The sequence below is a fragment of the Phaethon lepturus genome, unplaced genomic scaffold (assembly GCF_000687285.1).
Source record: "Phaethon lepturus isolate BGI_N335 unplaced genomic scaffold, ASM68728v1 scaffold25016, whole genome shotgun sequence".
Classification (NCBI taxonomy): Eukaryota; Metazoa; Chordata; class Aves; order Phaethontiformes; family Phaethontidae; genus Phaethon; species Phaethon lepturus.
The window spans coordinates 5,865-19,626 of record NW_010547255.1 but is presented as its reverse complement, the minus strand read 5'-3'; the positions used below and the strand labels follow the sequence as shown (position 1 = coordinate 19,626).

Genomic DNA, 13,762 nt, shown 5'->3' with positions numbered 1-13,762 from the left:
GCCCCGCCCTGCCAGCAAGGGCAGCTGTGGCTTGGCTGCCATTCCCTACAGCCTGCACAGAGCCCACCTGCCTGATATGGATGTGCCTCCCAGCAGCACCAACGATTAGCACATGCAGGAGAGGACCTAGGCAGGCAGGCTGCACCCCTCCTAAATGACTGAAGGAAGAGCAACACTTGAACTTGCACCAAAAGGAAGCACAAGCTCCAGCTTCCCCACGTTCATTTACTTGCAGAGCTTGCCCAAACCTGCAAGCAGGCGTCAGCTTGCAGACAGGCAGTTTAGAGGAAGCAGAATTAGGCCAGCGCAAGTCAGCTGGAGGTATTCGCCCTTCTGGCAGTTTGGATGCAGACCTTGGGCTCAGCTTAAACATGCCTTATCTTCCCTGGTCCTCTATCTAGAAGAGCTGGCCCTTCCCAGCCATTATTTTCTTCAGCATGACTCATTCCAACTGCAAGTCCATTGTATGCTTCAACACTGCCTACCCAGGCCCTGTAACACACACCAGGGAGCACTCCATTAGGGCACCTACACTCCTTCCATACAGGCTGTTCCTGGGGAGAAACAAATATACTATCAAATATCCTATATTTGGTTTTAACCACACAAAAGATTTGCCAAAACATTCTTTATTTTTCTAGAATGTCATATGTTGTAATAGTCCAGTTTAGCTTAGGGCAAACCTAAGGCCAATACAAAGAGCAAGAATCTCTCGAGAACAACCAGCTGCCCCTCAGGTGATGGCACTGAGATATACTAGGTAGTTCAGTGACAGGCACCAGAGAGCTCTGGTGGCAACGCATGGATAGCACACAGACAAAAACCAGAGCTAGCTCCCTAAGCAAGCAGACTGGGCAACCTGCCTGACAGCCATCACTACAGTGTTACATGCATCAGAGCAATGAGGTTTAAGTGCTTTTTAGTGAGTTAATCAGGAAGGAGTAAGTGTTTGCAAAATGCATAACTGAGAGCTCCACTTTCCAAGCACCTGAGAAATAGAGGTTTTAGGTTAAAAGTTTCCATGTACTCATTACATAGGGCAAAGTCTGCTCAGCAATGAATGCAAACAGTGTCACAGAACAATGACAACTGCAGGTGCAAAGGAGGAAATGCTAGAGGCATGATAGTGCTTCAACATTTATTTTCCCCAAAGACACATAAAAAGAATTAAAACAGTTCTAAAAACCACAAAGCTTTATAATACTTCACAATACATAAATATTAACTGTGCTTCCTGCTTAGACTAACCAGCAGGGAGGTCTTTTATTCAGGCCTTTATGTCAGTAGGTGCATAAAGCTGTTTCATTCACTTCAGGTACAGAACAAGGGACAGGAGAAATCTATGGTAGAGTCATTCCAGTTTGGTTCAAGGCCAGGAAATTCTCCTGAGATGGATGCTCTGCTGTTCACTGGAAGCCATATTCAACAGATACTGCTCACAGTGTGTGCAGATGTCCACAGTCAGCCAGTTTGCCATGGTCCCTGTGTAACTCCACAGAGGCTGTGCTAGGCAATGGGGTTCCAAAATAATAGGAACACTAGAGTGGGAGAGGGAAGAAGAAAAGCAGGAAAGCTGATCCAATGTTTCTGTTAGAGGGCATGGTGCTCTTCCACCCTTCCCCCATGGATGATCCAACACTGCTAAGTGATTTAGCTAAATGCATTAGTTCAAGAGAGCAGTCAGCTCCACTTTGGAAGCCTACTAAGCACCAGAACAGCTTCATTTACCAACACCTTCTCTCTATTGACAGTATGTCAGCCATAGGGATAATGGACATCTGTGGTTGATCCAAGGTTATGGCTGCATCCTGATGCTGTAGGATTTTTTTCCCCCCCCCCCCCCACCCTGAAGTATAGCAGTGATACAGCCACTCAAACCTCTTCTGCATTATAAAGCAGACCAAACCACCGCCCCACACAGTTAACTTCAGTAGTGAGTACTACCCCTGATTTTTGGCAGCTGAAGTGCAAGCCTTTGAACAAGAAACTGTTGCGACTTTATTTTTGGCTACATTAAAGAATTGGTTTCAGAGAGAAAAAGATAACTGTTCCCCAGTCGAATATATAACTGATTTGGAAAGAACAGATAATGTATGTTTCTAGTCCTAGATACTGCACTTATACGCACAAGGTCTGTCTTTTCCAAGCAGACCTGTCAAATGCTCTTTTTGAAATAGTTCCCTTTCTGGGGAAAAAAAAAAAGGAAAGGGTGTCTCTATGTGTGTGGAAGGGCTGAGAAACCATTTGTGGCATTACTCTTCAGTCAGTTATACCCGAGACCATTAGCATATTTTATTTCTAGGTATAAGAGGGCTACTCCTGGGTTGTAGTGACAAACCTCCAACTGTGGGGATAGAATATAATGGGGTCTGGAAATTTTCATACAAACGAAGGTGTTGCAAGGAACCTTCTATGCCTGAGCTAATATGGACATTTCTGAATCCATGTCGGCAACCTAATAGCTAAAAAGCAAAATGGATTTCACAGCACCTACATGTCCTCCCTTTTGGTCATCTAAAATCCACAATACTTCCAGAGAACTGTAGACTAGTTAGACCAGTGGCTAAACCAGTCATTCAGCATAACATCCAGCTGACCAGCTTAATACTACATCCTATTGTCTGCATGTTTGTAGACTTGCATATACAACTAATGGGTAACATCTTTCAAGGTAAAAACAACATCCCTGTCCTAGCTTACCCAAAACACTCCCAGTGCTCTACCGCATGCAGCAACTCTGACTTCTTCTGCTCTTGAGTAGCTGGGTCCTCCTCTCTGGAGAGTCTCAAAAATTTTAGGAAGTGAAGTGGGAGATGTACACACGTTCTGAAGGGCATGGACATCTAGAATCACAACACAAATCACCTGAGTTCTCAGGGAAACACATCTTCCTCCTTAGCAGGAAAATTTGCATAGCATGCAATTGATTTATTGGTGCACTTAGAAGACAGACATTAATGCAGTGAAGTTTTTGACCCTTGTATAAATAGAGCACAGAGTAATCCCAACCACTTTACAGAGGATGAAAGAAAGGAACCAGAGGTTTTTTTATCCAAGTATGACAAGAGTTGGTCTGTGGCACCCAGGCTGCTTTTGTACCTTGTAATATTCCCCCTTCTATTTTCTTAGAAACAAGTTAGAGTGTAGATCTGAGCTATCAGTGGGACGAAGGAAAGCATCCTATGACTAGGGGAGGTCCAGGGAAAACAGAAAATCTAAAAAAAAAACAACCCCACCCAAAACCAAAAACCAAAACCGTAAGCTGTGGTAAAGACTAGACTTGCCTTGATGCAGCAGTCACAGCAGATAACACTAAGAGAAAAAAGTTCCCAGCATTATCACTTGAGTAAAGCTCAGCAGATACCAATATTGCAGCTAAAGGTGACTTTCCCAAGTAAGTCTTAATTTGTGATTGTGACACAATCACTTGATGGCAAAGCAAGCAAGCTTAGAACTCCCCTATTCAGTTTGCCAGGCCTCCTGTTTATCCTACTTTAAATCATCTGAAATGTGTCAGCATCCATAGCTTGAAGGCTTTATCTGCAAACGCCCATTACTTTTCACCCAGCTCCACCACTAGACAGTTACTCAATTCCCAGTGGTTGTTTACTTGTTGCTTGTATTGCTTGTAATCAATTCAGTGCTTCACTACTGCTTCAAATAGATTTAAGTGAGCCTTAATGAGCCTGAAGTTCCTCTTTTCCTCTCCCACAAACAGAAAACCTCTAACAAATAAGTGGATACAAGTAAGTCCAACTGCTTTCCCAGTCACAGGGTCTGGAGTTTACTTTTTCAGTCCTCAGAAGATGATTCTGGTGAAGACTCCCTCCCAGAACCTGCTCAAGCCCTTGACTGAAGTTAAATCCAACCTTTAGAGCAAAATGCAGAGTGTGGTCTCAGAGAAATTGAGTCTAATACTTGCACAGTAAATTTGGTTATTGCTAGCTTAATATGAAGAGTTAAAATCGAGATACCACTTCAGAGGCAAGTTTTTCCACATCCTCTGCAGCTGTAGACAGTTCAGCCTGGCTTGTGCAGTTAGGCAAAACTGAAGGGCTCAGCAACCTGTTCCTATCCAGTACTACAACTGTTTGAATACTGAGTATTTTCAGCACTGTTCTTTCACTCTTTTCTCCCTCCTCATTCAATCCTTTTGTACCAGCTCACCTGCTGCAGAGGTAACAGCTGTAAGGCCACTTAAGAAACATCTGCTTATGGCAGCTGAAACAGATCTGTGGAAAGGAAAGTTACTTGTGAATACAAATGGGAAATATCTTTGTACCAAGAGTATCCACTGCCTGCCAAAGAGAAAGCACATAAATAAAGGCTTTAGATCCACATACAATAACAGAGATCCAGTAAAGGATAGCAAAGACATAGGAACTAAAAGCTAAAAAGGCAAAAAAAGAGTCTTACTTGTAGGTCAGTGTTTTTATGATGCAGAGGTTTGGGGCAGCTGCCAGACAACAGGAGTTTAAAAAAAGGCTCTTGAGCAAACAATAGCTGTATTGTGCAAGAGTGTAACAGTAGCTAGTTAAGAGAGAGGGAAGAAGAGAGACATTCTTTGAGGTAGACTGCAGCAATCCCAGAGAGATTAAGTCAGGGCAAATTTGAATCCAATCCTGAAGCAAAAAAAAAAAAAAAAATGAGTCATAAGGAAGCTGATGAGTTGCTTGAACTTTATAAAAAAAGAGCACATTCATACACAGCTGGCAGTCAGAAGTGATATTATCTTGAGAAGTAGAGCTTGAGAAAGCTAAAAAAACTTCAGCAGCAAGAACACAAAGGGGGTAAGAGAGCCATTTTAGAATAGGCAGAGAGCAGGAAAGTACAAGCAGGGTTGATAAGTAAGGTAAGATAACAAGGATTCATTCTCAGGAGCATCAGACAGACTGTGGAGGTAGCATAGTTCTACTGGTAAAGCCCTTTGGCTCTGTCTATACTGCTAAGTCTGTGAGGGCAAGAAGCTGACCCCTAAGCCAAGTAGCGCAGACTTCCTCGCAACTGTCTTGCAAAGGGCTTGTACTCATGACCTCAGCTCTAGAAGGTCTGGCTGCAACACCCCCTCTAAAGGAGACTCAGTGAATAAGCCAGCAGTTAAGCAGAGTAGACAGCCAGCAGTCCTGCGCTGCAGATCATTCCCTGTCCCCCTCATCTGCCTGACCATGTCCACTCAGCAAGGTGGTTTGAGTCAGCATAATTCAGGTGTGGGAGCCTGAGTTGAGAGCCTTTGTTTCACTTTTTAGCAGTACCAAATCCCAGTTAATTACTTTGTGATTTCAGAGCTGGCCAGTCATGGCAGTCAGCTCTCCTTGCATGGAAATAACAGACAACAAGTATCAAGCAAAGGCTGGGTTACTTTCTAGGCAACTTGCAGAGTTTAAGCTTGATTAGAAGCCATCACCAGACAAGTATTTAAAGATTTTTACAGCCAAACTGGGATCAGCTGTATGAACAGGATAAGTTGACACAGAGAGCACCTCAGCAGTTCAGCTGAGGCATGAGGGCCTTGAAGCCAGCCAGCTTTTGAAAAGGCAAGGACAGCACAAAGAGGAGAGGAAACGTACCTTTGCTCTTGGAAAGACACCATCACTACCTCCTTGGAACAAGCCTTGCCCTTCCAGTACTATCATTGCATATCTGGTTCCAATCAGCTCAGCAATGGTTGGTGATGGCCACTTGGTAGGAAAGGGACAGTCCTATCAAAAGGCAGAAGTTAAGCATCAGAGAAACCTGAAGGAAGCAGCTATTTGGGAAGGTCATCCTCAAAACTGGGTCCCAAAAAGCTCAAGAGCATCTGTGCCCAAAACTCAGTTTTGCCAGTGATGCGGAGTATCAGTTGACTCTTTGACAATACTAGCAGAGAAACTACTACAGGGGGTTTAGTAGTTGCTATAGTTTTCAAGCAGCTTCCTGACACCTCATGACAGAAGCAGGTCCCTCAGTTACCACAGTAGTCAATACCACCTCCAGAGCCAGTCTCTGGGGAATTCTACCCTTTGGTACAGACCACAGCAGAGATGGCACACTGGCCCCTCCTAGGTACAGGATCCCTTCCTGCAGCACAACACTCTCTTGCCTTCTCTTTCCCAAGACCCACTGGCCCCACACAAATGGCAGCTATGGGCTGGTGGTTGACCAGGAGAGACAACAGTGCTTTTATCCCCAGGCAGGGAGCCCAACCCATGCTGAACAAAGAGGTCACACAGACTTATGGTCAGTTTAAGAGACTTGCTGGGGTGGGGCAGGGAGGCATGCAGAAGGAAAGAAGGAGGCAAGGTCACAGCACACCTTGTCAGGGCAGAACAGGGCAAGGCCATGATTCAGAAGATTGCACAGAAGCATACAAAACCCAGCATTGCTCTCACAACTGTTATTCACAGCCTGATGACTTCAGTACCGCATATATGTAAAAGTCACTGATGCTGTGCTATCTACATTTTGTCAACCACTTGTTCACTTTACTGCAACTTAAAGGATGTTTGTGAACGTATCATAATCTAGAAAGAATGAGGGGAGACAGAGAAAGCAGGACAGTCCCATTGCCAACTATAGTCTGCTTCAGGAAGCCTTGATGGACACTTTCAAGTAATGCAGTGGTATTTTTCTCTTATATGAGGAACAACTTTATTTCACATCATTCAAACTGGCAAGCCTCCACAAGAACACTAGAGCATCCAGTCTTCTCTTAAGCTGTGTCCACAGAGAGGATAATATTCCAATTTAAGATCAGTACACAATATGGCCTAAGATAAAACACAGAACATGCTTACTGCTTGCATAAAGATCAAGGTGCAAGCTCTGGTCATTACCAGATGTATCAGACCAGGCTTGCTAGTTGACATGTTGGACTTACAAGTTCCTTGCTTTGAAGGCCTCTCTCTAAAGATCCAGACCTTCGTCTGTAAGGAGGCAGCTGTTGTTGTCCAGCATTCAGGAAACCATTAAGTTTAATGTTGGCTAGTATGGATGCACTCATGGGAGGACATGTCGAATTTGCAGTGAGACCTGGATAGGAAGAAAGTTTTAGGTTGCAGAAAACCAACTGGCAGCTTCTAAGTATTCACGCCAAAAGCTGAGTGCTCAAGAGCACGACACTGCTTCCTGAAGGTAGCAAGGCTTACATCTCTCCCCCTCAACCCTCGTCAGTTCAGATCACAAAAAGCAGAGATTACAGTAATTATGCTTGTCAGTAGGCAGTGATGAGGCTTCATTAGCACCGTTTAGTTTAATAAAAAAATCAAGTGGTGCACTTTCTACTTGAACATTCAAACCACTCATTTAGCTTTTACTGTGAATTCCAGTTAGGCCTTTGGGGACATGCTATCATTGTTTTGAAGCTGCAGGAGCTATACAAGTTTCAGTCAACTGCAGAGGAATGGTTTTCCAAGGGCAGCTCTGCAGACTCATTACTTAGCGTTGGGGCTTCTCCTGTAAAGTGTCTCCTGGTGATCAGAGAGAAAGTGTACAGTAAGCCCAACCTAAGGCTTTGGGAACCCAGCAGGCCACTGACTATACTTTGTCACCTGGCTTAGGTGTGCAGCTAGAAGTACACTGACCTGTGCCGTTGCAGGATACCACTGATGACCTGGCTGAGGCAAGCCAGGTGCTGGAAGGCAGCTTGGGAGTGGTTTCCTATAGACCAGAGGACAGGATGTTCTTAAGCAGCACACAGGAGACACCAAGCCCACTTCCTCAGAAATGCTGCTGCTAAACAAAACCCAGGATACCCAGGACTGACCAGAAATGTTCAAGGCTCAGACAAAAGTGGAGGGGAGAGAGAAATCTACATGGTACATTTAGCAACTTCATATTCCAAGAGGTAACAGCAAGTTAATTGCCCCCGCAACCAGGAAACTTCAGGCAAATTAGTAAAATTTCAGATCTGTCTGTTCTCTCTCTCACCCAAGTTCAATGGGGATACTAGACCCAAAGTTACATCTCTTCAGGAGCCAACTTCACCAAATCCTTCCTATACAACTCACAGAGTACATTGGAACCATTTTCTTGGCTCCAGCTCACATGTAGCAACACTGGAGAACAGTTCAAGAGACTGCCCCACTACCCCAACTCCAACCCAATGCTGTATCTCAACAGCTCCTTTAGAAAAGCAGAAAACAAATTTGATTATATTAGTCTCCATATGAAGGTCCTTCTAGTTTAGCAGTAATACATCAACCACAGGGTTCCCAAATGCTGAACATTCCTACAAGTAGCACAGACTTGCGCAAATATAGCTAAGATTTTCTGCTTTTATTAATTCATATCCGTTTTCCTCAGTTAAGCAACTGCATTTCAGACAGAAATGTTTACAGAAAACAGATTCCTGTTTGGATGCCAGCGCATCTGTGCTAGACATGAAGTGTTAGAGCTTAAGTTCTGTTCCACAAAATTTCTGAAGATGCTCAGAGTGAATCCCAGAATCATGCAGTCAAGCTTTTCATGATCAAGCCAGGAGTTAAAGAACCCAAAGACTATGTATGGTGGTTTACTGAAGAATGGTACTCCCAAAATTGCTCCACAAGCAGAATAGTGGAAATTCAACAGAGAAGTTCCTTCTGGAAAAAAAAATCAATCATTAACTTTTCCTTCCACAAGTTCACATATCACGTGAAATGCAAATACATCAATACATCTAGCACCAAATGCCTCACCATGAGATAAGGGTGAGAATAGTTCTGGCCCATACTCGCCAAACTCCTATGCATATTAAAACTTCTGCAGGATCTAGTTTTAAGAGACCTTGGTTCTACAGGCTGAAGACATGCCACAAGAAGTGTTTAAATATGGTCTGAGCTTCTGTAGAGGAAAGGACTTCAGTGAATCCAATAGTACGTACCACATTCGTTCGCTTTTGAGAGACAAGATTGCCCACATTAGGATTTGAACCCAACGTTCCTGGCTATGCATGTGTGCACATCTAATGCCTGAAGTATTTGTGCCTCTCCAGAGTCCTTGCATTTAAAGCCTTACCTGAACTCCTGGTCCCAGCTGCTGTGTTGTACTGTTGACAATTTCAAACTCGGTACTGTCATCTTGGAGACTTAAGAAACTATTGCTTGGAGATTTCAAGGCAATATTTATTCCTGCAGGGGAGAGGGTGAACAAAAAACCTCCCACACACAGACAAGATAAGATATTGTGCTATGAAAAGAAAATGACAAATTTGATATGCACGCATCAGAATGTGAGATTTGCCTAGACTTTGTCCTGGTAGTGACATAATCTTTTAGTTTTAGGTGATGGCCAAAATCCTGTTCTCTCACTTAGTGGACAGACAAATTTGAACACTCATTTAAAAAAAAAGTTTCAACTTACCCTTTTTTTAGTCTTAATAAACCACAGACAGATTTTCTAGAAAGAACTATTCTTATGCCATACAACCTCTATCACACAGAATTTGCATTCCCACCTCCCTTGCATTATACAGACTATGGAAAAGATAAGTGGGCTTTCATTTCAAAGGCCATTCATTACTTCTAGTAAACGCTGACTTCACTTGCATGCTTGATAGGTCACTTCGTAGCAGGTACCTTTGGGCCCGCTCCCATTTTCCCTTGCTGCTGATGACTGAAGCTTCTGTGGTCGTTGTATTTCTGCCATGAGCTGTTCATGCCAGCTGGACTCCCACGGCACCCACTCTTTCAGCTTCCTCTCCCCCACCTGCAGGCAAAGCATAGCACCAGAAAGAGCCAGTAGATAGAACAAGGAGACCAGTGGTGACAGAACTAGTCCTTCAGCAATGGCACTGTTTTACAAGTGCCTCTCACTCAAGAGGGCACTGGGCCCTGCATATGAGAGAACCTTTAGATAATGCATAGCAGAATACTTTATCAACTCTCAGTTTTGGAACTGAGAACTCCAGGAGTACTTTCAGGACCACAAAAACGTTCCAAATGGAAGAAGCAGAAGTAGGGAGACTGATCATCTTCCTCCTATGAAGATATCACCTCCCATTTTCCTAACCCCATGATTTGGCAGGAGGGTTGGCCCAAAAGTTAAGGATGGTTAATATATCCCTCTCCCAAATCCAAACCAGCAGCTAAGACATTAGTTTTTTGTTCCTAGAAACTGTCCTGTCAGCTCCAGAATCATCTTGTTTTGCTATCATTAGAGACAGCACCAGGTCACCTACAGGCTTTAGATGAGGCTTGGGGGCAACTACATCAACTTTGGGGGCCTTGTGGTTTTGCTCAATGATCACATGAAAGAGCAGAAATGATATTTAATCAACAGTTCTTTCTCTACTCCTGGTACACCCTCCCAGTCAGTGGCACAGCTAATGACGCAAGTCAGGATTTGGGAATGGGGGAAGTGGGGAAGGCATAAACAAAACTGAGCTGGGAAGCGTAGAATGATGAGGTTTACTTATACAGGTTTTTGGTAGAGACAGATTTGCCTGTGGCAAACTAGAGGCAATCAGAAGTGCTGCACAGCCCTTTGAGGCTTGCACAAGAAGCATACAGCCTTCTAGCCCCAGCAGCTCGTGAACTGCTATGAGAAAGCAGAGTACACTGGAAAACGTTGTACTCTGATTTTAATGTCAGGAATGATCCTGACAAGCACCATGATCACATGACATTAATCAGTGTGAACTCAGCTCTAGGGAGGAAAGTAATTGAATGGGTTAACAAGACTGTAAGAAGAACTGTAGCAGCAGGCAGCTGTATGCATAAACTAGAGTCCCAGAGACTGGTTTACAGCCCTACATAAACCAGGAATAATAGCAAGATAGAATTGCAGGGCAGGTATTCATGCGAAGCACTGTCTCCCTCATCAAGCCCTGTGCTTGGCGCATAGGGGAGAACTGACAAAAAAGTCAGGTTGAGCATGCATGACTTTAGCTGCCTTACCCACTTATTCTTACTTTGAGGTGATGCCATTTTACTTGCCCTGTGCATACAACTTCAGAACACATGGGAGTGCAGGTAGAACACTACAGCTTCCCACACTAGCTGTGCTTTCGTTCATTTGCAAATTAGACCACTGTTTGCTAGAGAAACTTTAAAATAGCTTTGCAGATGGAAAAATCCTTGTTTAAGAGCCTTCACAAAGACCTGAGCAGGAGCACTTTCTGCTTTCTTCTAGCATTTCTGATTACTACTCTTCAAAACGTGTTTGTGCTTCTCATCGACCACAGAAAAAAAAAAAAAGAAAAAAATAAGAAAGAAAAAATCAAGACCCAGTTCATCCTGCCACCTTGAGTTATGGTTCTGTACTGCATGGTGCGTTGATACACAGTATACTGCAAGGCACTCAAGTAGTTATGATGTACTGCTTCCTTTCCACTACTATTCAATTATATATCAATCAAGATATCATCTCCAGACAAACATCATAGCCTTATCTGAAGGCTGGAGCCACAGTTAAGACAAACAAAAGCTATGGTTTTATAGAGGTGCATGGTTTAGCTGAGGCTTTTGAACCCCCTGCACTCTATCAGCACCAAAAAGGAGAAAAAGCTGATGTCTAGTGTGGTATGCAAAGTTTTCACTTTTTAAAATATCATTCTTTATTACAAGTAGAGTTGTGTCTCATGTTCTGCCAAGACGTCTGTTTGCAAAGCACGCCAATGCCACAAAGCCTTATGCCAATGTTTTAGATCTGCTTATCATTCCCAGCTCAAGCTGCAGCAAGCCAACAGCATCACAAGCCTTTAGAGACACCCCAGACATTTTTTGTCATTTTCACCGACCATCCACATTGTTGGAAGCGCCTACCACTTGAATCAGCACAGCAGCTGGCCCTGGAAGGGGTCTCAGGTTTTTTTTACCCTGACTAAACTCCTGCAGTAGCTCATGTACACTGCCCAGAGACCTCTGCCTGAGGCTGAGTGAAATAGTCACTCAAAAGTGCTTTTGCACTTGCACACATCCCACAACACCCAGGAAGGCAAGGAAACTAGTAAGAGATGCCAGGTACAACTCAGCTCAAGGAGCCTGGGAGGACACAAGCGTCCAAGGTGGAAAGCATAAGCAGGCAAGGGTCTGTTTCATGGAACTGCTGTGTGCAAGGCAGCCTAATTTCTCCAAGAAAGGGAACGTCTCACCCCTGGAAGGAGAAGTAGTTTACCATCGAGCTTCATGAAAGCGTGGCTACCCCTGACTTAAAGTTACTGGAAATGAAGCATTTGCATGGACAAACAGAGTGACCTAATGTTCAGCTGCAGCTGAGAGACCCAGACACTTCTGGACTTGGAAGTACCTTTGAGACAGGCTTTTGGAGAAGAGGTCTCAACAAATACTGCTTAGAAATGAGGTAGAGCAGGTGGTTTCAAAGTTGTCCATTGACTTTAGTCACTCACCTTCCGAAGGGTGTACCTCTTGTTCTGGATATCATCCAAAAGCAACTCGTAGGGAGAACGGATACATTCTTTCGGAGGCGTGTGACGCTGTGGTCGCTCAGTGGCCTTGCGCAGCCTCACACCGTTCTGCAGTTCACAGATGATGTTGGGCCACAGGGATGCCTAGGAGAAACCAGTGAGGGCCAATTCAACAGCTGGCTAGAATGCACAGGGCAGCATCCCCTCCCTTTATGTAGTGGGGCACACTTAGCAACTGAAGTCATTCAGAAACACATAAGCATGTCCTTAACAACCTCTTCAACTCACTTGCAGATCAGGGCGCAGAACCAGAACAGAGAATTGCTTCTCTTTGCATAAGTTAATTTACAATGAGGGATCTGGGAGCTGGCTCACCAGGCTCATTCCCAAATGTTGTTATTAACTTTATGAGTGTACTTCAGCAAAACACAGCTTCAGCTGCCAGGTAGCTAGACATGTTTTCTTGAATACCTACTTACTGAAAGCGCTCCAGGTACCAGAGTTTTTTCATATTATTGGACCCTAGGAAACACTGGGAGTGAAATCCCAAGTCTTACCGTTAAAATCCTCTGAACTTTCAGAAACCAAGGGTTGAAGGGCCCGCAGACAAAAGAGGAAGACAAGGGGAAAGCGATCTCATACTTTAACTTTTGCAGCAGTCTGTTAGCAGTTTCAGCCTAGAGACACAAGCCAGTAACTCTGACATCTGCTCATCCTGTTTATCTGAGGATGCTCAGGCATGCAGTATAACCCAGCAAAAGTTAAAGACAGGGTGGGGGAAATGAAAATCAACTCAATAGCATGTTTAGACAACATTGTAATGGAAGCGCTAAGTCAACAGCTTCTTGGGATCCCAACGGCAAACTGAGTAAGAACAAGTGATTGTATTATAAACAGAGAAAGGGAAGCAAAACATTTTATAAAACTGCCTCGGAACAAAGCTTCTGACTTAGACTCCTCTTCCTTTTCCACCTACATTATGAAGCATCTTCTCTCAACTTATCCCTTCAGATATCTCTGTATAATATCAGAAGAGTCTTATGCAAGCTCTGACTGATGGCTGCCTTCAAGGAGACAGATTTTTTTGTTGGATTGTTTTAGCCTGGCTTTGGTACAGTCATACTTCAACTCCAGAAAACTAGAACTGTCAGAGCATGATCATATACCAACCATATCTCCTGGGCTATATTTATTTTGTAGGAGAACACACAAAGGTCTCTGGGCAAACTGATCAGTATTAGGAGACCTTTGAAATAGCTTACCCTGAGCCATTTGCACTTTCTAGAGTTGTATTTCACATGGTGACAGAACTTGATTGAAAGATATGACCTGAAGAGAGACTTCTGTACTATAATATTGTCACATTACTTTCGGGACAAGAATTGCCTTCAGCTGGATGTTTCAGAGCAACTTGTACACCACAAACATTTTTCAGATGTG

The 13,762-nt window shown here is 43.8% G+C and overlaps 1 protein-coding gene across 1 annotated transcript in view; it reads right to left on the bottom strand.

Annotated features, from left to right (window-relative positions):
• Nucleotides 1–1,366: 1,366 nt before the first annotated feature.
• Nucleotides 1,367–13,762, bottom strand: part of LOC104622722 (protein spire homolog 1-like) — a 16,917-nt gene continuing 4,521 nt past the window's right edge. Inside the window, exons 5-15 of the mRNA XM_010289593.1 lie at nt 12,880–12,999; nt 12,305–12,466; nt 9,534–9,663; nt 8,974–9,086; nt 7,560–7,635; nt 6,857–7,008; nt 5,568–5,699; nt 4,168–4,232; nt 3,285–3,312; nt 2,701–2,843; nt 1,367–1,538 (exon numbers count right to left, since the gene is read on the bottom strand). Of these exons, the coding sequence (XP_010287895.1) occupies nt 1,367–1,538; nt 2,701–2,843; nt 3,285–3,312; nt 4,168–4,232; nt 5,568–5,699; nt 6,857–7,008; nt 7,560–7,635; nt 8,974–9,086; nt 9,534–9,663; nt 12,305–12,466; nt 12,880–12,999 (1,293 nt within the window). The remainder of the gene's footprint in view (nt 1,539–2,700; nt 2,844–3,284; nt 3,313–4,167; nt 4,233–5,567; nt 5,700–6,856; nt 7,009–7,559; nt 7,636–8,973; nt 9,087–9,533; nt 9,664–12,304; nt 12,467–12,879; nt 13,000–13,762) is intronic.